Source organism: Dipodomys merriami, unplaced genomic scaffold (assembly GCF_024711535.1).
Source record: "Dipodomys merriami isolate MVZ:Mamm:240054 unplaced genomic scaffold, mDipMer1.0.p SCAF_7, whole genome shotgun sequence".
Classification (NCBI taxonomy): Eukaryota; Metazoa; Chordata; class Mammalia; order Rodentia; family Heteromyidae; genus Dipodomys; species Dipodomys merriami.
In genome coordinates, this window is record NW_027206290.1 from 18,799,605 (window position 1) to 18,822,011 (window position 22,407).

At 42.2% G+C, this 22,407-nt stretch overlaps 2 protein-coding genes across 4 annotated transcripts in view; both read left to right on the forward strand.

Moving 5' to 3' along the window:
* Positions 1-1,699: 1,699 nt before the first annotated feature.
* Positions 1,700-4,197, forward strand: LOC138816975 (lysophosphatidylcholine acyltransferase 2B-like). The gene is made up of 2 exons (XM_070007285.1): positions 1,700-1,722; positions 2,383-4,197. Exon 2 carries the CDS (start codon positions 2,388-2,390, stop codon positions 4,011-4,013), a length of 1,626 nt encoding a protein of 541 aa, XP_069863386.1. The 5' UTR covers positions 1,700-1,722; positions 2,383-2,387; the 3' UTR covers positions 4,014-4,197.
* A 2,637-nt stretch (positions 4,198-6,834) lies between these two features.
* Positions 6,835-22,407, forward strand: part of Btbd8 (BTB domain containing 8) — a 61,525-nt gene continuing 45,952 nt past the window's right edge. Inside the window, exons 1-3 of one of the 3 annotated variants that reach the window (XM_070007646.1) lie at positions 6,835-7,059; positions 15,181-15,378; positions 19,519-19,715. In XM_070007646.1, the coding sequence (XP_069863747.1) occupies positions 6,911-7,059; positions 15,181-15,378; positions 19,519-19,715 (544 nt within the window). In that variant the 5' untranslated portion in view covers positions 6,835-6,910. The remainder of the gene's footprint in view (positions 7,060-15,180; positions 15,379-19,518; positions 19,716-22,407) is intronic. The other 2 variants (XM_070007648.1, XM_070007647.1) reach the window with 2 other exon arrangements.

Genomic DNA, 22,407 nt, shown 5'->3' on the forward strand with positions numbered 1-22,407 from the left:
TAGTGCTGTATTACTTGAGCCACTGCACCACTTCCAGTTTTCTGAGTGGTTTATTAGAGATAAATGTTTCACAGACTTTCCCGCCTGGGCTGGTTTTGAACTTCGATCCTCAAATCTCAGCCTCCTGAGTAGCTAGGATTACAGGCATGAGCCACTGACTCCCGTCATATGATTTTTTTTTCTTCCTGATGGAAGCCCTTCCGTGGTTTCCCTTTGGCATATTCAGATTTCCACCATCGCTATGCTCACACTTCGGGGCCATTAGTACAGTTAGAACACCAACAGTGCACTGCCAGGGCTGTGTATCTGTGGATCCCATCACTGGGATGGCTACAAAGTGAGCTATTAGTAAGGGAGTCACTGGTGGGATGAGGAGTATTCAGCCCTGATATGCCACACAAAGGGGAGGAGCTGAAACAGTGCCTGACTTCTTCACACAACTCAAACAGGCACACAAATCAAAGCTTATGATTTGTGAAATCAAACTACAGGTACAGGTACCTGAAACCACAGATAAAGCCTATTGTTAATGTTATAGCAGAAGAGTTTTTTTGTTTGTTTTGGTTGGTCGCGGGGCTTGAACTCTGGGCCTGTGTGCTGTCCCTCAGCTCTTCAGCTCAAGGCAAGCACTCTACCACTTGAGCCACAGGGCCACTTCCGGTTTTCTAGTGGTTTATTGGAGATAGGAGTCTCACGGTCTTTCCTGCCCGGGCTGGTTTTGAACTATGATCCTCATATCTCAGCCTCCTGAGTAGATAGGATTACAGGTGTGAGCCTCTGGTACCAGGTTATAACAGAAGAGTTTACCTGAACTTCTGCTCTGCTCTGTTGAAGAGATGTAAGAGAAAGATGGACGTGGTAACATGGACCTTTTCCTTAAGAGATATACTTAGAACGAAGTTAAATAAAGCTTAAAGAGTAGAAATGAGCCAGGTGCTGGTGGCTCATGCCTATAATCCTAGTTCCTCAACAGCCTGAGATCTGAGGATCACAGTTTGAAGTCTTCCTGGACAGAAAAGTCCATGAGACTCTTATCCTTAATAAACCACTCAGAAAAAAGCCAGAAGTGGTACTGTGGTTCAAGTGGTAGAGCACTATCCTTGAGCAAAAAGCAGTGCCCAGGCCCTGAGTTCAAACCCCAGGACACACACACACACACACACACTAGAAATGAACCCCAGGACACACACACACACACACTAGAAATGAACATTCAAAGTAAGAGTGGGAAGAGCCACCAGAGAGAGAATAATGACAGCCTGAGCCAGGCACTCATGGCTCATGCCTGTAATCCTGTAATGCCTGTAATCTGAGGATCACGGTTCAAAGCCAGCCAGGCTTAAAAGTTCATGAGACTCTTAGCTCCAGTTAATCACAGAAAAAGATGGAAGTGGTGCTATAGCTCAAGTAGTACAGTGCTAGCCTTGAGCAAAAGGAGCTCAGAGATGGCACCTAGGCTCAGAATTGAAGTCCCAGGATTGGCACAATCAAAAACAAAGGATACCTTCATTGTCTAGGGTTGTTCTCCTATAGGAGACAAATGTGACACTGCCAAATCAGGGCATGGTACAAACTACTCAGATCCCATCACACATGTTCTAATTGTGACAGAAGTAGAATGTCTCCAGGAATTCTCACTATACCATAGCAACCTGTACTGTCAACAGAAGCTCAGTTCTTCATGTACTACGTTATACTGGAGCCTCGGGAACACATTACAAGGTAAGGAGTGTCATCAACTTCTAGACATGAAAATGAGTTTGAATAAGTCCCCTTGCCAGTGCCCCCAGTGTAAGCTCTGCAGCCAGAAGCTGAGCTGGATCCTTGGTGGTAAAGCCGAGGATTTCCCACCTGCATCTCATTTTTATTTATTTTAGTAGAGTGCCAGACTTGAGTGAAAAAGCTCAGGGATAGCTCCCAGGCCCTGAGTTCAAGCCCCAGAACTATCATAAGAATGAAGGGGGGGGGGAGGGAGGGAAGATGGGAAAGAAGGAAGGATAGAAAGGAGGCAGGGAAGGAAGGAAGAAAGGATAGGGGGAAGGAAGGAAAGATGGAAAGGATGGGAGAGAAGGAAGGGATCGAGGGAGAGATGGGAGGAAACATGGAAAGGGAGGGAGGAGGAAGGGAGACGGAGGAAGAGATGGAAGCAAACATGGCAAGGAGGGGAGGAAGGAAGGAGGAAGCATATCCTCTCTGACTCTCCAGACTTTGCGGGCCCTACGCCCCCTGCCGCCCCCCCTCCCGCGTCTGCCCGGCAGGGTCGTGATTATTGATTATGGGCAAACAGAAGGAGCACGGGGACGTGGAGGACCGGTGTGCGGGGAGCCAGGCCGGCCCGGAGCCGCTTGCCACCTGCCTGCAGCTGAGCCCCCCACGCCCCAGGCTCCATGGCGCTGCCCACGGGCAGCCAGAAGGAGACGTGGACGCCCAGAGTAGTGCAAGACAGGACCCGCTCCCTGTTCCCGCCGGCCGTGGACAACCCCTTCCTGCAGCAGACCCGCCTGAGCCCGTGGCGCTGGGCCTCCACCATCCTCCTGGGCCTGGTGCTGGTGCCGGTGCGCGTGTCGTGCATCGCCTTCCTCTTCCTCTTCCTCTGGCCCATGGCGGCGCTGTCGGCGCACAACCTCCCCGCGCGGCCGGCCAGGCCCCCCAGGAGCTGGCGGCGGCGCGTGACGAGGCCCGCGCTCGCCTTCCTGTTCCGGGTGGGCTTCTTCTTCGCCGGCTTCCTGGTGAAGGTGAAGGGGAAGAAGGCCAGCCGGGACGAGGCCCCCATCTTCGTCACCGCGCCCCACTCTTCCTTCTTCGACGCCATCGCCTGCGTGGTGCTGGGGCTGCCGTCCGTGGTGTCGGCCAGCCAGAACGTGCAGATCCCGGTGGCGGGGAAGTTCCTGCTGTCCACGCAGCCGGTGCTGGTCACCCGCGAGGACCCGGATTCCCGCAAGAACACGCGCAACGAGATCCTGAAGCGGGTGACCTCTCACGAGAAGTGGCCGCAGATCCTCATCTTCCCCGAAGGCGTGTGCACCAACCGCTCCTGCCTGGTCACCTTCAAGCTGGGGGCGTTCTCTCCCGGGGTACCCGTGCAGCCCGTGCTGCTGCGGTACCCCAACACGCTGGACACCGTGACCTGGACCTGGCAGGGCTTCACGGGGCTGCAGGCGTGCGTGCTCACCCTGAGCCAACCCTTCACCCGCGTGGAGGTGGAGTTCATGCCCGTGCACGTGCCCAGCGCCGAGGAGAGGAGGGATCCCCTGCTCTTCGCCAACGCCGTCCGCGTCAAGATGGCCAACGCCCTGGGGGTCCCCGTGACGGACCACACGTTCGAGGACTGCCGGCTGATGATCTCGGCGGGGGCCCTGCGGCTCCCCATGGAGGCGGGCCTGGTGGAGTTCACCAAGATCAGTCGGAAACTGCAGCTGGACTGGGACGACATCCACAAGCATCTGGATAAGTTCGCCGCCATTGCCGTGGCCTCCAAGGGCGGGAAGATCGGCATCGAAGAGTTCTCCAATTACTTGAAACTGCCGGTGACCGAGCCCTTGAGACAGCTCTTCGCCTTCTTCGACCGGAACCACGACGGCACCATCGACTTCCGGGAGTACGTGATCGGGCTGACGGTCCTGTGCAACCCCGAGGACACTGAAAAGATCCTGGAGGTGTCCTTCCGGCTCTTCGACCTCGATGCCGACGGCTTCATCACCGAGCAGGAGTTCACCGCTATCCTCCGCGCGGCCTTTGGAGTGCCGGATCTGGATGTTTCCAGACTCTTCTGGGAAATGGCCGGGAAGAGCTCGGCACACATTTCCTTCAAGAGCTTCCGGAAATTTGCCCTCAAGCACCCGGCCTATGCCAAGTTATTTCATTCATACTTAGATCTCCAGGCGGCCTATATCTATTCCTTACCGCCAGAGGTCCAGCCCACTTCCCTGCATTCAAATGTCTCAGTGAGCTTGGGAAATGGATCCAGTACTTTCCAGGTAGACACGAGTAGTGAAATAAAAATGATCCTTTGAAAAGCTCCACTAACAGTAATAGATTATCATTTGTATTCCAAGAAGAAGAAGGAGGAGGAGGAAGAAGAAGAAAGAAGCAGCAGCAGCAGCTCTAGATAAATATCTCTTTGCTCTTTTACAAAGTAGTCCTGTTTTACAAGACAAAAATACAGTAGTCTCGGAAATACATCGAAACAGTTCTAAATGTTTTGGCTTCCTCTTTTTTTTTTAAAGTATGGAATTTTAAAGTATAGAATGAGAAATCACAATAGATTGTAATTTCTGGAAAGCTAATATAAACATTGGTTGTAAGTGCAGGAATTATGACATGTTCTAATTTGCATCAAACAAGAAAATATGGTTATTGCACATTCTACATTACTGTGAATATTCCTTTGCTTTGAGTACGCATCCATGAGGACTGAACCCTTTACTTTCTGGCCCTGACACTTCCAATACTTGCTGTTACAAGATGTTATCACATAGTGAGATGACCTTGGGCCTCTCCCCTCTGCCCCACAGCTCTCTGTGGAATGAATCAGCAAAAGATTCCTGGGATTCAGTCCTACACCAGGACAGAGAACAATAAACTATCAAAGCTTGGTAGTGATTCTGAATCATAAACATGCCTCATTCACCCCAAGTTATTGTATCACCCCAAGTTATTGTATCTCTAACTAGTTTCATTTTGGTTGCATCCCTCCCTGTAAAATGTCTTCAGGAACACTGTGCCCCCACATGGTTAGCAATATTTAGTCAGAGAAACAGCTGAGGTCAAAAATCTCTTTTGTATGCTTTACAAACCATACCCAAGTAAACATACCTCTGGAGACCCTACTAGAGTCATGTAAGGGGCTTATAAAAGAAGAGTAGGGCCCTGTGTAATGTTGATTTTTAACTTGGTTGGACTGAGAATAACCTAGGAGCACTCCTCTGGATGTGTCTTCCAGGTGTTCTCCCTCAAAGCATTAACTACTATCTTGAAAATAGGTAGTACCATCTCATGGGGGAGGAGATATGGAGGAAAAAAATGGGGAAAGGAAGGAGAAGCCAGCTAGACTGAACTCTGAAACCATTACTCCCTGGCAGTCGGTTTTCTTTTCTTTTCTTTTTTTTTTTCTTGTTGGGGCTTGAACTCGGCCTGGGCCCTATTCCTGAACTCTTCAGTTCAAGGTGAGCACTCTACCACTTGAGCCACAGTGTCACTTCTGGTTTTGTGGTGGTTAATTGGAGATGAATCTCATGGACTTTCATGTATAGGCTGGCTTTGAACCATGATCCTCTCAGATCTCAGCCTCCAGAGTAGCTAGAATTACAAGCATGAGCCACAAGGGACCTGCTCAGTCAGTTTTCTTAGGGATGTAGACACACTGACAATAAAACTAATATGGCCCCTAAAGTTTACACTTTCTTAACTTTTTGCATTAAGAAAAGACAAATTTGTGTGTATGTGTTTTGGTGGTAACACCAGTTATTTTCAACCTAGGGCTCGTTGGAGCAGACCTATAGAAACAATACAGAAGACCATCTGCATATTATAAAATGTAATCTACATTCTAAACAATTGTTTTTAGGTGAACCCTCTTAAAACTTATACTTGGATTAAGAAAAAAAAATCCTTGTGGGGGAGGGGACAAGGTTCAAGTGGTAGAGTGCCTGCCTAGCAAGCTTGAAGTTCTGAGTACCACCAAAATACAAATAAAACTTGTCCAGCCAACTTCCTCACTTCTCCATACCCTGCATCAGAACTGAAGCTCCTCCTTTCTTCCAAAATTAGTTTTGTGACATAATTTTGTTTCCTGTACTTTACATTTTTCTCAAATGTACGTATCTCATGGTGGTTCTTTTATAAGTCAACTTGGCTATGGTACCCAGATTGTTCAAATATTATGTTTCTATGAGGGTTCCCTCCCCCCTTGTGCTTGGAATTGAACCACCAACTCTCTCCCCTTCCCTAGCTATGTCATTCCCCTCCCAACCCCACCAGTTTCACGAAGCTAGTTTTTAGATGGGATAAACACTTTAGTTTTTTAGAGGGATAAACACTTAAATCAATAGACTGGGCAGGAAGTCATACGGTGAGAGTCCTCATTCATTTAAAGCCTCATGATTGACCTGAAAGAAGTGGGATTTCTCCTATGAGAGAGGAATTCCTTTTTTTTTTTTTTTTTTTTTTTTTTTTTTTACCTTTTTTCTATTGTCCAGGCTGGCCTCAAACTTTTGATCCTCCTGCGCAGCCTCCTCCTTAATGGGTTACAGAGGCATGCCACAACATCCAATCTCCTGGGAATTTACAGCACAACTGGCTCATGGGCCAGTACTGGAGCTTGAACTCAGGGTCTCTCGTTGTCACTAAGCTTTTTCACTCAAGGCTGGCGCTTTACCATTTGATCCACACCTCCACTTCCAGCTTTGTGCTGGTTAATCGGAGGTAAGCGTCTCATGGACTTTTCTACCTGGTCCGGCTTCATAGCGTGATGCTCAGATCTCAGCCACCAGAGCAGCTAAGATTGCAGGCGTGAGTCACGCACGGGCAACCAGCCTCGGGCTCACACAAGGCCTATTAAAAAGACGATTACACCTAGGTCCGGAAGGGGGCGTGGCTAGACGGTCTTCGCCAGAGGGGATGGCGGGAACTCAGGCTGCCCGCGCAGAGGTAAACAGGGTGACTGCGCCTGCGTGCACCGCGCGGGTCACGTGGGCTCCGGGAGAGGAAGGCGCTGACGTCATACCCCGGGGACGTCCCGTCGCCTCCCAGGGGCGGGCTGCACGGCGAGGAGGGCGGCCGCTTTTTCCCTCAAGGGGCGGGATCGAGCCCGGGTGCCGGGTCCGGTCGGAAACGCCCCCTCGGTTCCCCTTAAAGTGTCTGGGGTGGCCGAGCCCAGGGCCTGCCACGCGTGGGGGTTCCTGGGTGGGCCATGGCCCGCTGTGAGGAGGGGGGCGCGTCCCCCACGGCACTTGTGGGGTCCCCTGGCGTTTGCGGCGAGGGGTTACAAAGGAAGGGGCCCCGGGAACGGCGCCGGCTGAAGGCGACGGAGTCGGAGCGGCTCGGCGGGGACCTGCTCAGGTAGGAGGCGGCGGGAGCCGGGCTGCAGCGGTGCCCGCGGCGCCCGCCGGGGCTCCCGCCTCCTCGGCCTCCCCATCCCTCCCCCCCTCCGGCGGCCGTGGGGCGCTCGCCTGCTCCCCCACGCCTCCGAGGGCGCCTTCGCGCGCCCTAAACAATCAGCCTGCAGCGTTTGGAAACCACGTACCGGCTTCGGAAGGAAAACAGTGGTTTAAAATAGTAGTTAGGTGCAGCACCAGTTGATGCTAAAGTAGTCTGAACACGGACGTGTTGCTTGGTTGTCTAGTCTGGGTGGAAGTTCTAAAACAGTTTTTGAGGATTGTTTTTTCTCTTTTTTGGGGGGGGGAGGGTGGGGGTCCGGTCGTGGGGCCTGAACTCTGGGCCTGGGCACTGTCCCTCAGCTCTTCAGCTCAAGGCTAGCACTCTACCACTTGAGCCACAGCGCCACTTCCGGCTTTTTTCTTTTTGCTTATGTGGTGCTGAGGAATTGAACCCAGGACCTCATGCATGCAAGGCAAGCGCTCTACCACTGAGCCACCTTCCCAGCCCCTCTCTTTTTTTTATTGTTAAGAAAAATAATAAAATTAGGAAAATTTGGAATGAGGAAAGGACCAACTACTAGAGCCTGAGGTCGCTCCTTTTAAACCCTCTGATCCCAAATGCTTGTGTGGAAATATTTTTGGCTGCACCCTGGCTACCTGGTATACTCTAGCTCCCATCATCTCTCAGCTCCCGCCAGACTCACGCAAGTGAAGGGTTGTATTGAAGTTAAACGTCTGTAAACCTCGTGAATATCCACCTCAGACTGTAAGAAATGCAGTTAAAGTAAAAAAAATCAACTGAGATTCCAAGACGACCTGGTTAATTTCCATTTCCAGCAAAATAGTGCAATCAGAATCACTTGGAACCTTGGAAGGCTTGTTAAATACAGGTGTACCGTATCCCAGCCTATAGTTCGGATTCAGTTGGTCTGGGATAAGGGCCAAGACTTTTCATGGCTATAGCAAGGTCCCAGGATTGCTGATGCCCTTGGCCACATCTTGACAGCTGTGTAGAATTCATTTAACTTTTAAGTTTTTATTAGCATAAATTCTGCAAGAGTTTCATGTGCTATTTAGATATATGTGTGTAATGTACTTTGAGCATTCATTTAAAAAAGCGTAATGTACTTTGAGCATTCATTTAAAAAAGCATTTTTTGTGGCTCAAATGGTGGATGGCCTGCTTAGCAATTACAAGGCCCTGGGTTCAAATTTTAATACGGAAACAAAAAAAGCATCTGCCGTCAGAAACTTTCCCACACTTAACAACCTCTTTAGTCATAGATAAAATCAAACTTAACAACAACAACAAAAAAGTTCTAGCTGGGAATGTGGCTTAGTGGTAGAGTGCTTGCCTAGCAAGCGTGTGTGAAGTCCTTGGTTGGATTGCTCAGTTACCACATAAACAGAGCCAGAGTGGTGCTATGGCTTATGTGGTAGAGCACTAACCATGAGCAAAAGAAGCTAAAGGACAGTGCCCAAGACTGGCCAAAAAAAAAAAGTCTTTTCATTTGGGCCTGTGTACCCAGGATGTCGCTTTATCTCCCTAATGGGAAGCTGTAAAAGATGGAAAAACTAAGACTGAAGTTGTTCCGTTTCTAGGATGACTCTCTTAAGGATGAGACACTCCCTTTCTTAAGTGGCTTTATTCTGCTGCCTTATTTGTGAGCTGTAAAATAGGATTTTAAAGAAGGTAACATACTTAATTTATAATAAGGAAAATGAGGTTGAAAGTATAGCTCATGAGTATTTTCTCCTCATCCTCGTAACTTTCTATTATAAGCAAATGAAAATAGATGTAGCAGTATTTTTTAAACAACTATAAAAAACACAACCACCTTTCTAGCTATTCTAAATTTCCAGGTGTAGCAGTATCATTGGTTTATTCCACAAATATTAATCAGCTATTACCTACCATGTATCTTGTCCTGAATATGGAGAGTAAGCCAAGGAGAAGAGATTTTACACAGGAGATTTGGAAGGACTTCATTTATTTTTGAGAAGATAAATTGTATTAGATTTTAGGTTACCTCAGAGCATGAGAAATGTTGAGGGGTGAGAAAAAGCAGGAATCAGTTTCAAGTTTAAAAATAAAAATAAGGGCTGGGAAGGGGGCTCAGTGGTAGAACGCTTGCCTTGCATGCCTGAGGCCCTGAGTTCGATTCCTCAGCACCATATAAGCAAAGAGAAAAATGCTGGAAGTGGCACTGTGGCTCAAGTGGTAGAGCGCTAGCCTACCACTTGACAGCCTACCACTTGGGACAGCACCCAAGCCCAGAGTTCAGGGCCCACGAACGGACCCCCCAACCAAAAAATAATAAATAAAATAAAATAAAAATTAAAAGCAAGATCTGAGCTTGCCAGTTACTGGGTGGCTCAGTCTAGGTTACACAGCTAAATCCTGTCTCTCAAACAACCTTGAAAATTACTAGGGATTTGACAAAACAATCACATCTCCTTGATAAATGGTTTGTTATTCAGGAAATTTTTAAAGAAAATAGACAAGAAAAGCAAATACCCTATTATCTACTAAGTACTGGGCTTGGAAAGATGCTTTATTTTCTCCTGCTGTCCCTGGGGAAAGCTATTTTATCCTTATCTAACAAATTGAGATTAGAGTAGCCTTGAATTAACTTTAAAGAATTTATAGGGACACAAAAGTTCCTGCCTGTAGTCTTAGCTCTAAGGCGCCGGAGGGAGGAGGAGATTTTCCTCTGGCAAAAATGAGACCTTATCTGAAAAATAAAAGCATTTTAAAAGGACTCTAGGAATAGTATCCTACCTTACAAGTGCAAGGCCCTGAAGTCAGTCCCAGCACTGCAAAAGATGGAACCAGAATAAGAACTTTAGCAATCTGACTCAATAAAGCATTAAAATGATTTGTTCCAGATCACATGGTCAGCATAGGAATCCAAGTCTACCTTCTCTATAGTCGCTGTACAAACTGATATTGTAGCTTTGTCTCTTCATTTCTGCTTCACTCCTCTCCCATTTCCTTTTATTTACTTATTTATTTATTTATTTATTTTGCTGGGCTTGAACTCATTGTCAGGGCACTGTGCCTGGGCTTTTTTGCCTCAAGGCTAGTGCTCTACCACTTGAGCCTTAGCTCCATTTCTGGCTTTTTAGGTTTTTACTTGGAGATAGATAAGAGTTTCTTAGAGCTGGGCGCCCTTGGCTCGTGCCTGTAATCCTAGCTACTCAAGAAGCTGAGATCTAAGGATCAAAGTATAAAGCCACCCTGGGCAGGAAAGGCCCTGAGACTCTTATCTCCAATAAACCACTCAGAAAAGTGGAAGTGGCACTGGAAGTGGTAGTGGCTAGCCTTGAGCTGAAGAGCTCAGGGACAGCGCCCAGGCCCAGAGTTCAAGTCCCATGACCGACAAAAAACAACAACAAAAAAAGAGTCTAATAGACTTTTCTGCCTGGGCTGATCCTCAGATCTCAGCCTCCTGAGTAGCTAGGATTATAGATATGAGCCACTAGCACCCAGCTCCATTTCTTTTCTTACTGCATCATAGATTTGCTTTGGCATGCTCTCAAAGTGCCAGGAGTCAGTCCCTGTTTATCAGACATCTCTACTGAGTTATCTTGCCATGGTAGCCAATGACTAACCTTGGAAGTTCCATCTGTCATCCATTTCAGATGTGGTTAGGGCAGAAGGGTATATGGTACAAACCAGAGCCATGTACAAACAAATTAATTTGGCTGCTTTATTTAAGAGAAGATTATTTGGGGCAGAGAGTCAAAGTGACAATACATGGATATACTTAAGACTAGCTGACTTCAGCCTTTCTCCATTGAAATGTATACTGGAAGCAATGGAGACAGCTTTTGTACTTTTAAAGGAGAGATTAACATGTTTGCATTCTGAATTTGAAAAAGAAATTGGAGACAGAAATCAGCTAGGAGACTTAACACTGGAAATGAGACAGTGAAACAGGTTGTTCATTGAAAATGGAGGAGGTAGGGAAAGTAGGCCCCCTCATCTCAGGACATTTGAAGGGAGGCGGGGCGGGGAATATAACAGACATCTAGCCAGGAGACAATTGAAAGTAGATTTATGAGTTGGAGAGTATGACTAACAGATAAAGACTAAAGGTTGGTGGTAACAGCATAAACATTTCCTTCTTTCCCTTCTACACCCAATCACTCCTTCCAGTTTTATTGCGTACTATATTTTAATTCCACACCTCCATCACCATTCATCATCTACCTCTGCTACATAGTTTTCTCATCTTCATTATCATTTTCTTCTTTAAAAACAAAACTTACTGTAAAGATGCTGTACAGAGGGGTTACAGTTACACAAGTAAGTAATGAGTACATTTCTTTTTGAACAGTGTTCCCCCCCCCCTCATTTCATCCTACTCCTTGTCCCCGAGCTCCCTCCACTCCAAGTTGTAAAGTTCATTTCCAACATAGTGTTTGTGAGTATCACTGTTGCATTAGTTCACCCTTTGTCTCACCTTTCTATGATCTCCTTCCCTTCCCCAAATCAGATAAACTTATATACAAGACAAAGGGTACAGAAATAAAAAAAATATAGTGACAACAGGGAATAAACCAAAGGCTGGAAAAAAGAACTGCAAACAGTACAATTAAAAAACAAAACAAAACCTCTTGCTTCCATTTCTAGGAGTTCATTTTGATAAGCATCATTTTATATGGTCATGTCCACATCACTATTGAGCCATTGTCATCTTCTGCTAAGAATATCCTAGATGAATTCTAGTTATTAGAAATGAGGGAAACTATGCAGCCTGTATCTTTGTGTCTGGCTTACTTACTATAATTTTTTTCATCTTTCCTTTTTCTTGCTGATGGAAATATAGAATTTCATTGTGTGAATGTACAACATTTTCTTGATCCATTCATGTACTGAGGGGCATCTGCTGCAGTGAACATGGTTGTCCTGGTAGCTTTAGTGTGGGCTTGTTTGTGGTTATTTGGGTAAATGTCCAGGATCATAGGCTAGATCATAGAGAAGGTCTATATTTAGTCTTTTGAGGAACCTCCATACTGCTTTCCAAAGTGGTTTAACAAGTTTATATTCCCACCAGCAGTGTAGTAATGTTCCCTTTTGGCCACTTCCCACCAGCATCTGTTACTATTAGTTTTCTTGATAATAGCCATTCTAGCTGTAGGGAATCTCAATGTGGTTTTGATTTGCATTCTTTTTTTTTGGGGGGGGGGGGGGAGTCCGGTCGTGGGGCCTGAACTCTGGGCCTGGGCTCTGTCCTTCAGCTCTTCAGCTCAAGGCTAGTGCTCTACCACTTGAGCCACAGCACCACTTCTGGCTTTTTTTCTTTTTGCTTATGTGGTGCTGAGGAATCAAACCCAGGGCCTCAAGCATGCAAGGCAAGCGCTCTACCACTGAGCCACCTTCCCAGCCCATGATTTGCATTTCTTTTATGGCCAGAGATGTTGAACATCTCCTCATGTGTCTATTGGCCATTCTTATTTCTTCAGAGCACACTCTCTTTTAAGTCTTTAGCCCATTTAATAATAGGGTTATTGTTTCTTTGAGGATTTGTTTTGGGGGGACTTAATTTTTTGAGTTCTAAGTATGTTTTAGATATGAGGCTCTTGTCTGATTGATGTATAGCTAGTAGATCTCCCATTCTCTGGCCTTTCTGTTTATCCTGCTAGCTATGTCCTTTGCCATTCAGAAACTCTGCAGTTTAATGCAATCCCATTTCTGTTCCTGCTGCTTAGTACAGTAAATGTTTAGTGATAACTGGGTTTTACCATAAGCTGGGTTTATGCTTTAGATAGGTTATGCCATGATTTGAATATTTATCCCCTCCAAAATCCACGCTGAAATTGAGCTGCCATTGTTAGTGATTTTAAGTTGAAGGACCTTTGAATAGTGATCAGGACATGAGTGAATTTGGTGTTTTTATTAAAGTCTGTAGTTGAATGTGCACAGCTAAGGCAGGACGATCAAGAGTTCATGGCCAGCCTGGGCTACATAGAAAGACTCTGTCTCAAAGCAAAAACAGTATAGTCTCCTCTTGTTCTCCCTTTCCCTTTTGTCTTCTGTCATGCAGTGATGTAGCAAGGAGGCCCTTGTCAAGTACCAGCACCTTGAGACTGCTCTTCTAGTCTCTAGAGCTATGAGCCAACAAGTTCCTGTTCATTATAACTATCTACTATGCTGTTCCGTTCTAACAGCACAAGATGGACTAAGACAGGCTAATAAAGTATTTGACAGAGCTGGAGAGAACATGGGCATTGACAATAATGAGACTTTAGTCTGCCCTTGTAGACTTTAGGTGAGCCTTTAATGTTTAAACCAGTCTGAGTCAGATAGTTGTTGGTATTTGTGAAAGATACAAGACATTGTCACACATATTATAATAAAGATTATATTTTTCACACCAACAGTTTTTTTTTATACATGTTAGCTTTTATTTCATTTAGCAAATACTCTAGTATGAACTGGATTCCCTGGTGAGAGTTGTTGGCTAACATCTGCAGTGCTTCCTTTTCATTTGAGGAGGGGTAGGGAGTAAGGGTAGGGAAGCGGGGAGGAACAACTTGAGTGTACAATTTGAATTTTCAATTGAAATATAAGAGAACATACTTCTGTATAATTTTAAAGTTTCCTATGAAAATAATTTGCTGATGAAAATATTGACCAAAAAAATAGAAATATTGACCAAACTGTTTGCTCATTGTTTCCAAGATTTTGAAAGTGTTTGTACTCTGATGTATTTTTTTGTTGTTGTTCAGCATAAAGTTGGATCATTCAACAAGCAGATACTGAATGCTTGCTGTATATTGAAGATCCACAGTTTTTGGCCTTCAGTTCATTGTCTAGTGGGGGAAAGACAACATAGAAATAATAATGATGCAACAGCAGATGTTCTGTAATAGAGGCATGTACTGAGTGTAATGGGATTAGAAGAAGGAACCATTAGTTTGGTCTTCAGGGAGTGTGAGTGTCATTGGCAACTCTCCAAGCTCTCATAGTAATGGATATCTTTACCCATTACTTGCACTTCCTATGGTGTACTGGTGTGAGTGCCAATTATATCTTGCAATACAGAAGTCCTCTGAGAATATATTCCTTGATGATACTGATGGCATTGCTATAGTGATGATATTGCCATAGTGATACAAATTATTAGTATTTAGAGAGTACAAATACATAGTTACTTCAGAGTGTCAAAGATTATAGTATGAAAGTTTCTATTATGAGGTTGATTTCTGTTCTTCCATCACAGGGGAAATCAGTCAGTGATATTTACCATAACGGTGTCTGACTACTAGCAGAGGGATTTGAATAGGTTCACCCCTAAATCCATCATTTTAAATAATAGATTAGAACATGATTAATTCTATTTGGTGGGAATGGAAAAGGATTTAAATGTCACATTCTTGACATCCAAGCCTGCATTTCAGACTTGGTAATTAACGGAACAAAGTGAACCAGTTTCTAATCTGAATTGTCTATTGTTATGTCTGGTTTGTTTTTTGTTGACCGCTCACTTTTTTTTGCTTCAGTTTTAGAATTTTTAAAAATTATATGTCAGAAATGATGTTAATTTTGTGCTCTGTGTAACAAATGTATATTTTAGTACAGTGTTGTCACCTATGGAATTACCACAGTGAAACTGCGTATTATTAATGTTTGCTAATAAAAAGTAAGAAAGGGGTATATATTAAAGGAAAATCAACCTAAGTAGCAGAAAGTAAATTGTAGTACTAGAATGAATTATTAAGAAAACTATATTTTGAAGGAAGTCTACTTGTTTAGTGAAATTATCTTTGCAATATAAAGTTTAAAAAATTATGATGAAATGATTAATACTGATCAAATGCATTATACTCACAAATTGACATGTTGAATTAAAACCCTTTTATACAACTATTTAAAGATAATGAAAATAATAAAAAAAATTTAGATTCTAAGACAGTGTTAAGCAGTATTCTTTGGGATGAACCCAGAACAAATCTTGCTTTCTATTTTTGTTTCCTCTGTATTTTTAAGAGTAAATGTTATTTTAAACCTGTTTTTATAAAAGAATAAATATTACATATTTTAGCAACACTAATTAAACTGTTATTCCTTACAGGCTTTTAAAGGAAGAAATTCATACAGATGTTACTTTCTCTATAGATGGCACTTTGTTCAAAGTACATAAAGCAATCCTTTTAGCAAGAGTTTCTGACTTCTATTTTCATATTATTGGAAAGTCATCAAATAGTTTAGCGAATCATGGGCCTTTTCCTGTGAAAAATGTTGAAGCTTCAGAATTTAGAAAATTTTTACAGTAAGTGCTTTCTTTTTTCTTCTTATATTTAATGTGGGGTTGTTTAAAAAATATGTGTATGTCTATTTAATCTGTTTTACAACCTAATAGGAACTATTTATTTAAGTTTTAGACCACCTTAGTAATTTGTGAAGTCTAAGTAAAATAGTAGAGGCTTAGTATTGGACTGATCTGCTGAGTGTGATGGTGCATACCTGCAATCCAGGAACACAGAAGGCTAAGGCAGAAAGAGAGTTTGAGGCCAACCTGTTATATTGCGATATACTAGCTCAAAAAAAGAAGAAGAAGAAGACTAATTTGAGGGGAGAATGTAGCGCAGAGGTCAAGCCTTGGGTACAGTCCTCAAGACAAGATTTTTTTTTTTTTAATCTTGAGAAAGAGGGATGGGCAAGGAAGAAAGAAAATGAATGATGTTTTCTCTGGTAATTGTTTTTTGTGGGAACAGGACTTCATGCTAGGTAAATGCTCTACCACTTAGCTACATTCCTAGCCCTGTGGTAATTTAAATGATGATTAGTATTGACATTTTGGGTTAAATAATTTCTTTTGCTGTAGTATTGTATATTTTATGGTGTTTAGTTGTGACTACTAAAATGTCTTCAGACAGTGCCAGATTTCTTCTGGAAGGACATGTCCTCTGTTGAAAAACATTGCTGCATATTGACTTCTGTGTTAGTGATATTCAAAGCTTACCACAAGTAGGGAAACATTTCTGCCAAGGACCTCTTGAATATCACATCATTATGGAACATACAAAATTATCAATAAAGGTAGATAGGATACAGGCAACCAGTGTAAAGCATATTTCATATCATATACCCTTTGGTACATAAGTGGGCTGGGAAGGTGGTTCAGTGGTAGAGTGCTTGCCTCACATGCATGAGGCCCTGAGTTCAATTTCTCAGCACCACATAAACAGAAGAAGCCAGAAGTGGTGGTGTGGCTCAAGTGGTAGAGCGCTAGCCTTGAGCTGAAGAGCTAAGGGACAGCCCCCAGGCCCAGAGTTCAGGCCCCACGACTGACCAAAAAAAAAGAAAAAAAGGCTTATAGCCCCATGGATTGATCTTTTGCACCCCTGTTTAGATACATTATGCATGTAAAGTATGAGGTCATAACTGGTTTTATTCCAATGATTTATATCTTAGTCCATGTGGGCTGCTATAATAAAATATCTTAGATTGGATAACTTAAAACAGCAACAATTTATCACCATGGTTCTGGAGGCTGAGTACTCCTGGTTAAAGATGCCAGCGGATTTGGTGTCAGATGAGGACTAGTTCCTCTAGGTGGTACCTTCTATGTCCTCACACAGCAGAAGTGGTGAACAAACCCCCTTGGATGTCCTTTTAAAGGGCCCTGCCATTATGATCTAATCTTCCAAATGTCACACCTTTTAATACCACCACATTGGAGATAAGTTTTGACACAGAATGACATTCAGTCGTTAAGTCAGAAATTTTTGAAAATGGATCATCAGTTGAATATTTCAGTAATTTTGGAGTCTGGTGTTTTATGAATTTACAAACTTACCAGCTAAATAATAGGAAAATCTAATTCTGTACTTCATTTGTTGAATGATATCTGATTTATACCTATCCACATTTGTTCATTCATAGTTGATGGCCATTTAAGTTTTTCCTATTTTTTTGGCTATTATGAATAATGCTTCTGTGAACATTCATGTGCAGTTTTTTTGTTTTATTTTTTTCCCTACAATGGTAGGGAAGGAATGCAGGGTTCTGCATTAGTGAGGCAAGCGCTCTGCTCCTGAGCTACATTCCCAGTACTTACAAGTTCTTGCGTGAATCTATGTTTTCAGTTCTCTTGGGTAAATATATAGGAGTGAAATTGCTGGGTTATATGTTAGCTAATGTTTCACCTTTGTGAGGGACAACCAGATGCTTCTAAAATGGCCATTTTTACATTCACATTAGCAATGTACAAGATTTTGGTTTCTCCATAGCCTTAGCACCACTTGTGCAATGTTCTGTCTTTAATTTTAGCTGCCCTAGGGGACTACACTAGTATCTCATTGAACTTTTCATTTCTATTTCCATGATAACTAATGATGTTGAGTATATTTTCCTGCATTTATTTTCCATTTTTGTATCTTCTTTTGAGAACTATCAATGAGTTCCAAATATCAGTTTTAAACTGTATAGTGGAGTGGTTGTAAGAGCAGGATTTTTAGTCAAGGCATGTCTACCATTTCTGTATGTATGTACTGACTTGTACTAATCACTGATCATTAACTCCATCACCTGAAAACATGGCCCAGTAGCCTGGAATATAGTAAACAATGAACAAATGTTATTCATAGTAGTTTGCACTATGAAATTATACATTCCTGAAGTTGTTGAGTTTTAGGTGTTGAGCTTAACAGAAGATCCTGAGAATAAGTCAAAATTTTATGCATTAGAGAGAGATATTATATCAATATTATCCTTTATTAGTCATCATAAGAAGTAACAGGGAAGGGGCTGGGAAGGTGGCTCAGTGGTAGAGCGCTTGTCTGGCATGCATGAGGCCCTGGGTTCGATTCCTCAGCTCCACATAAGCAAAAAGTAAAAAGCTGGAAGTGGCGCTGTGGTTCAAGTGGTAGAGCTCTAGGCTTGAGCTGAAGAGCTGAGGGACAGCGCCCAGGCCCAGAGTTCAGGCCCCACAATGGACCCAAAAAATAAAATAAAGAAGTAACAGGGAAGAAAAGATTGAATTAGAGGTAGTGTGGGAGAAGCCCTGGACTTGGCAGCAAGACAGCAAACCGCCTTCTGCCTCTGCATTATCATGTTTTGTTTTTTTTCAGCCTCTTTTTTCTTATCTAAAATAAGAAGTTAGAATAACTGGTTTTGTGCTTCGTAGCATTTTCACATTGCACTGTCATAAGCATTTAATCACATTCTGTTTGTGTATTAGACTAGTTATCTATGTCTATGGTTGCATAAGCTCCTTGAGATTAGGTTGCTTGTCTCATTGATGTCTATACCACAAATGATATTTCATCCATTGGCTTCCACATTGAAAGTACATGTGTTGGACTTTCCTTTTTCTTTAGCTGATTACTTTGAAATTTGTCTTATGTTAAGACAAAGCATAAAGAGGATGGAAAACAGTGCTTAAAGGGTTTTAGTAAAAATGTTTATAAAATAGATTTTGCATATTTGCTGTATGAAATTCAGTCCTTTGTAAGTCTCTTCATTTTTCATTCTTTCTCTTTAAATAATTAGTAAAAATGTAAACTATTGCTACTTTTTGTTGTGTTCTTGATTATAAAATGATTTTTTTGAAATGTTTTATATTCAGTGACCAGTTATAGCTCAAGTGAATGGAAAGTAGTGTTTACTTTATGACTTTGTGATTAAAATCCAATGAGGATCATAAAAATCTTTGACTTCCCAAGAAGAAATACACTGTTATTGTTTTGAAAAGATGTATATGTATGAAAGAGAAAGAAAAGAGGGAGGACTTGGAAATTTTCAATTTAACATCAATAACTGGGAGGTATAAGAATAAACCATCAATCAATAAACCGTCAAGCTACAAAATAGCTTTCTTAGGTGTTATCTATTTTTTTTCCACTATAGCCTTTATATTTCTAGGCCTGGAAATAAATTTAGACTCAGTGCCTCATGCTTGCCAGGCCATTTGACCAATGCCTCAAGCCATTTTTTGCTTTATTTTTTTCTGGTAGGGTCTTTTATTTTCCTTAGGGCTAGCCATATACCTTCCATACAACTGGATGTACTACTGTGCAAAACTGTGGGAGGTTTTTTGTTACTAATTTACTCTCTTTAAGGTCTATTCATATCTGTTTCTTCCTTAGTCTTGATGATTTCTTCCTTAGGCTTGATAATTGTGTCTTTCTGGGTTTGTCTAGTTAAGTTAGATACTGTTTTAGTATCAATATCCCTTTTTAACATTAAAAATTTTATTGACTGTTTTTAAACTTTTTATTATTGCGAATTGAACTTTCTATAGTCCATACTAAATGGTTTTAAAAAGGTTATGTTTTATGTATGTATACATGTATGTAATTGTATATGTTTTGTATAAAATAGATACAGGTTGTATATGAAAGCAGCACATTGGAGAAATTGACCTTCTATTTAAAAATCACTTATTATTTTATATTTTGTCTTTTAGGATTATATATTCATCAAACAGAAACATAAAAAACTATGAAGAGGAAATGATTAGAAAAATGATAGTGGAAAGTGATGTGCCTCAAATGAAACTTGACTCTAATTTTCAAAAGTATAAAAATTCATCTGAATATTCTCTTGAGAAGCATGAAATTCTAGAGGATGTCACTGATAGAGATGACAACTTAATTTCCAATGGTGAGGTATTTTTTGTTGAATTTTTATAAACTTTATAACCATGGAAAAAAATATATCCGGACATAGAGAAAAGAATTCTTAAAAAGCTGCTATACCTTTATTTTAATCTAAGTAGCTATATAAAGCCATTAAAAAAAAATAGAGAGAAAGGAAAATACTAGTGTGGTCAACTCCCATTTTTCCCCAATTGAAAAACTAGAATGGGATTATTATAAATATTATTAATTACTATGAATAAATCTACATGTAATTCACAATTCTCTTTTACCTAAAAGAACTTCTACCTAGCCGGGCGCTGGTGGCTCACGCCTGTAATCCTAGCTACTCAGGAGGCTGAGATCTGAGGATCACAGTTCAAAGCCAGCCCGGGCAGGAGAGACCTTGAGACTCCTATCTCCAATAAACCACCAGAAAACCGGAAGTGGCGCTGTAGCTCAAGTGGTAGAGTGCTCGCCTTGAGCTGAAGAGCTGAGGGACAGCGCCCAGGCCCAGAGTTCAAGCCCACGACCGACAAAAAAAAAAAAAAAAAAAAAAGATCTATTCTATACCAATAAAGATATGTTAGTCAGTTATAGTCAGCTAAATATAATATGTACATTCTTTAAAATGTATGTATTCCAAAAATGTACTAACAAAAAATTGCTGTTGGGCTGGGAAGGTGGCTAAGTGGTAGAGCGCTTGCCTTGCATGCCTGAGGCCCTGGGTTCGATTTCTCAGCACCACATAAGCAAAAAGAAAAAAGCCGGAAGTGGTGCTGTGGCTCAAGTGGTAGAGTGCTAGCCTTGAGCTGAAGAGCTGAGGGATAGCTCCCAGGCCCAGAGTTCAGCCCCACGACCGGACCCCCCCACCCAAAAAAAAAAAAAAAAGATAATAACCTAAGCAAAATGGTAGTCTAGTATTACCATATAACTATGTTATATGGTTAAGAAATACACAAATATTTGAAGACAATAATTGAGGACATTGCCCATATAATTGTAACTCCTCTATACAGTATTTTCACAATAAAAAAATAATTGAGGACACTGCAAAAGACTTTTAAATTTGCTTATAAAAGTAGTTATGACTTGGTAGAAACAGGGATGGATGCACATGCGGGTGTGTATGTGTGTGTTATGTGTGTGTGTGTGTTCTGGCAGGAAACCTGTGTTCTCTGGACCATATATTAGCCATAGAGCATCTTAGTACCAGTCTCTACCATCAAACTGCTTATGTTCTGGCAGTGTATCACAGGAGTGGAATATTAGAATTAGGAAACACCAAAATTTTATAGGCTATAATCAGATCTCTGTGTCATCTTTTCCAGAAAGGAGCGGGGGAGGAAGAAAGGAGAGAGGGAGGGAGGGAAACACCAACCTTAATTTTGGAAGTCCCTGAGAAGCTTTATCTCCAATTATCCACCAGAAAATTGGAAATGGAGCTGTGGCTCAAAGTGGTAAAGGGCAGAAAAACTCCATGACCAACAAAATATAAAAATAACTAAATATTCTTAAGGACTTCATTTTCTTTAATCTGCCATTTTAAACTTTGCCATTTTGTTTATTTTTTATGTTTTGGTAGTGCTGGTGTTTGAACTCAAGACTCATGATTGTTAGGCTAGCACTCTGTCACTTGAATCACACTTCCAGCCACACATTTTTTTCTGGTTATTTTGGAGATAGGGTCTCTTGGGTTTTTCTGCTTGGGATGGCCTTGAACCATAGTCCTCTAGATCTCCGCTTCCTGAGTAGTTAGGAATATAGACATGAGCTACAGGTGCCTGGCTCAGAACTTTGCCATTTTGCTTAGAATTTAAAACTAAGTAGTTTCCAAACCCTAGTTATGCCACCCTCCATCTGTGTTATATAGAAAAGCATTAATTACAAGTCTGTTTATGTCATTCATGTCATTCCTCAAGGTGTCCTATAGCCTAAGTTAGTTTTTTTGTTCTTTGCATTTCTTTTTTTTGTACAATTTTTATTGTAAAAATACTTTACAGAGCGGTTACAGTTACATGAGCAAAGTAATGAGTACATTTCCTACTGAGCATTGTTGCCTCCTCCTTTATTTTGCCCCTACCTTCCCTCCCACCTCCACAACTACCCCTTCTCCCCCATAGCCTAAGTTTAAATCACTTTGCTGCCTCCTCATTCTAAAGCCCCCTCAAACCTCTTCTTCTTCTTTTTTTTTTTTTTTTTGTCAGTCTTGGGGCCTGAACTCTAGACCTGTGTACTGTCCTTCAGCTCTTTAGCTGAAGGCTAGCACTCTACCACTTGAGCCACAGCGCCCCTTCCAGCTTTTTCTGCTTATGTGGTGCTGAGGAATCGAAACCAGGGCCTCATGCGTGCAAGACAAGCACTCTACCACTGAGCCAATTTCCCAGCCCCTCAAACCTCTGAAGTTATACTCTTACTGAATTATTTGGTGTTTCCATTCAAGAAATCTGTCTGTTTCCTCTGTGTCATTGCACTTGCTACTTAGTCCTGGAACGCCATTCTAGTGCTTACACTTTTAATTATCTACTCTGTGCTAGCATTAAAGATATAAGAATGAATGGTGTTCCTTCTGCAAACCACTTGAAGATATAGTCAGGTGGGTAATGTGCAACTTGTTAAAAGGACATAAGTAGGATGCTAAGGGTTCTCGAGAAAGCTACATGGAGAATAGCTTTATAATTGAATCCCAAAGAAAAATCAGGTTAACTATGCAAAAA